Raw genomic sequence first — 3,036 nt, forward strand, 5'->3', positions numbered from 1 at the left:
GACTTTTCTGCCCAGGGTGCCTTCAAACCCTGATCCTCCAATCTCAGCTTCTTGAGTAGCTGGGATTACAGGCGTGAGCTACTAGGCATGGCCATACTTACTTTACCCATTTTGGCCCACAAAGGGTAGAGGTGCAGATCCAACATACATCTGAACCCAAGGCTTCCCAATTTTTCCTTGGCCCCAAGACAGATCAGGTGAGATGACCAAAGAAACAAAAGCCTTGAGATTTCAATAGAAACGCCATAATTTATTCTGTTGTATAAAAAAAAAAAGTCATTCTTATTATATACCAAAAAATGTCTTCTCAGAAGAAGAAATATATTATTTCAGGTCATAAATAATCAGCAAACATTCAACTGTTGGCAACTTCAAAGACAAACACACACCCACTGGTGTTTCCCCATCAGTTCTGAAAACCAACCGGCGTAGGGTCTATTTACATGACCAGACACTGGATACACACACAGAAAACAAAAACAAAAAAATTGAGGTATTTGTTCCAGCTAGGATTAGACACGGACATGTGTGAAAGCAGGTCACCTTCACAAAAATAAATAAGATATAGTCTCATACGTGTAGGTGGTCAGGAATGGTAATACTGGGAGTTATGTCAAGCCTGAAGAAATTTCTAGAAGGAAAAAAAAAAAAACAGGGCCAAGCCAAAAAACAAAAATGAGTTCATACAATCCTTTCTTTTGAGCCCCACTCTGTGACTGGGGTCTGAGAAACACCCCCAAGTTATAGATTGGTCCCCAATGTGCTCAGTTTAACCAACTTCTTGTAGCCAAAGCCATCATTCATAACTGCTTATTCGGAACCAAGTGAATGAAATGACAAAAGACCAGCAGGCCCGGGGGACCCCCTTCCAGGGGAGGGGGGGGGTTATTGCTTCGTTCCTCGCTCAGAGCCTAGAGTGAGTTCCGGTACTACAGGTCACCCCTCGTGGCTCTTCAGCAGCTGGGTGAGGTGGTGATGGGGCTCTGCAGGTAGCTCAGAGCACTGTTGGCGGGGTGCACAGGGATGGAGACGGGGAAGTTGAACACGGTGGTGGTGGATGTGCTTCGGTCCAGCACTGCCATGGCAGGACTTCCGGCCTCCGCCGAGCAGTGAGGGGCCAGGACCTGGGACTCGAACTGCAGCAGCTGCCCCATGAAGCTGAAGTTGGGGGAAATAACACTCCGTCTCTGCTTCACGAACTCAAAGGCCTCGTCCAGCTTCACTCGATTAGTCCTCATGAGGTAAGCAAGGCAGATGGTGGCTGAGCGGGAAATGCCCGCCTGGCAGTGGACGAACACCCTCCCTCCAGCGTTCTTGATGGAGTCTAGAAAACAAGAAGATGCATGGTTAAGCCTCAGTGCTGGGCGCTGGTGATCCTGCCTGTAATCCCAGCCACTCAGGAGGCTGAGATCTGCGTGATCCAGCAAGAAAATCTGTGAGACTCTTCTCTCAGAAAGATGGCAGAGGGGACTGAGAAGGTGGCTGAGTGGTAGAGGGCTTGCCTACCATCCATGAAGCCCCGGGTTCGATTCCTCAGTACCACACATACAGAAAAAAGCCGGAAGTGGCGCTGTGGCTCAAGTGGTAGAGTGCTAGCCTTGAGCAAAATGAAGCTTGAGGACAGTGCCCAGGGCCCTGAGTTCAAGCCCAGGACTGGCCAAAAAAGAAAGAAAAAAACAAAAAGGAGGGGGGGAGGGATTTAAACCCAAAATTGGTAGTATTGCTTTAACAGATAAATCAAGCCAATTCATAGGAGCCTCAGTTTGTTAATCTGCAAAGTGGGGTGCCAGCAAATCCCTACTTTTGCTGGGACGGTTCCTTAAAAGTATTGCTCGTGGCTAATGCCTAGAGGAAGGCTCAGATGAAGACCACGTGTGTCCTGCGCTAGGGGGAGGCCGGGCCTCCATGGCTGGATCTCTAGGGGACAGAGAGGCAGACAAGTGCCAGGCATGACTTCCAATTACCTATGAAGTCGATCGCCTCATTGAACCAGACGCTGATATCTGCCTTGTGGCTGTCTTCCACAGGAATGCTCTTGTACTGGTAGTGACCCTCAAAATGGTTAGGACAGTTGGCTGAGACGTTGATCAAGGCGGTGATGCCCAGGGCATCCAGCATTTCCTTTCGGGAAGCGTGGTACGCACTGCCCAAATACAGGAAGGGCAGGATCTCCACGGGGCCACCCTGGAATACAGAAATCCAAACCCACACTCAGAGCTTGCTGGAAAGCCCACACCAGGGCCCACACCCACAGAAACTCCCAGGGCTTGGGAAGTGAGCTGCAGGCTGTGGATGACCTAGGAAGTCTTAGCCCTGCTCATGGAGTATTAAAAAAGGAAATAAATAAAATGAGGTGGCTCACATCTATCATCCCAGAGAAGCAGAGACAGGAGGATCGTGGTTCCAAGCCAGCCCGGGGCAGGAAAGTCTGTGAGACTCTTTAATTTCCCACTAAACCCCCCAAGATAAAGCCATAAGTGGAGCTGTGGGCCCATGTGGTTAAGATTGCGTGGAGACGGGGGTTGGTATCTGAATCCACTGATTTGGGCAGAACCAAGAAGCTCACTTGGGTGTCGGTGGCGGCCTGTCTCCTTTGACCTCTGTCCCCTCTGCTACATATAAATAAACCTGCAGTCACTTGCTATATTCCTGCTGGCACAGCTCTTCCTGGCCTGTGCCAGCCCTTCCCTTCAAACCCCCCTCCACTCCCCACCCCTCTGGCTCGGGTCCCCACGAACCTGATCATAGAGCGGGGTGCTGCAGGAGCTGTACCCCGACTGGGCGCTGTCGGGGACGCTGGTGCTCAGGGGAAGGCTGAGCCCCAGGGGGGTCGTCTGTTTGCTGCACAGCTCGGGACAGGAAGTCGAAAAGGCTTCATAGCCTCCTGGAATTCAAAGACACGCAGAGATGTAGACAGAGATTTTTTTTTTTTCCCCTTCCAGGAGTACTAAGAGCACCAAGAGACAAGCACCCCACCCTTCCATTGGAGAGACCCAGGCTAAGTCTTTTGTTCTGTAAACCCAACAAAGCGGGGGG

At 50.6% G+C, this 3,036-nt stretch overlaps 1 protein-coding gene across 1 annotated transcript; it reads right to left on the reverse strand.

Annotated features, from left to right (window-relative positions):
* Nucleotides 1-229: 229 nt before the first annotated feature.
* On the reverse strand, nt 230-2,791 carry Dusp1 (dual specificity phosphatase 1). The gene is made up of 4 exons (XM_013015960.1): nt 2,739-2,791; nt 2,567-2,612; nt 1,965-2,184; nt 230-1,324 (listed from the first exon to the last, which is right to left on the reverse strand). Exons 1-4 carry the CDS (start codon nt 2,744-2,746, stop codon nt 954-956), a joined length of 645 nt encoding a protein of 214 aa, XP_012871414.1. The 5' UTR covers nt 2,747-2,791; the 3' UTR covers nt 230-953.
* Nucleotides 2,792-3,036: the final 245 nt, after the last annotated feature.

The sequence above is a fragment of the Dipodomys ordii genome, unplaced genomic scaffold, assembly GCF_000151885.1.
Source record: "Dipodomys ordii isolate 6190 unplaced genomic scaffold, Dord_2.0 Scaffold29, whole genome shotgun sequence".
Classification (NCBI taxonomy): Eukaryota; Metazoa; Chordata; class Mammalia; order Rodentia; family Heteromyidae; genus Dipodomys; species Dipodomys ordii.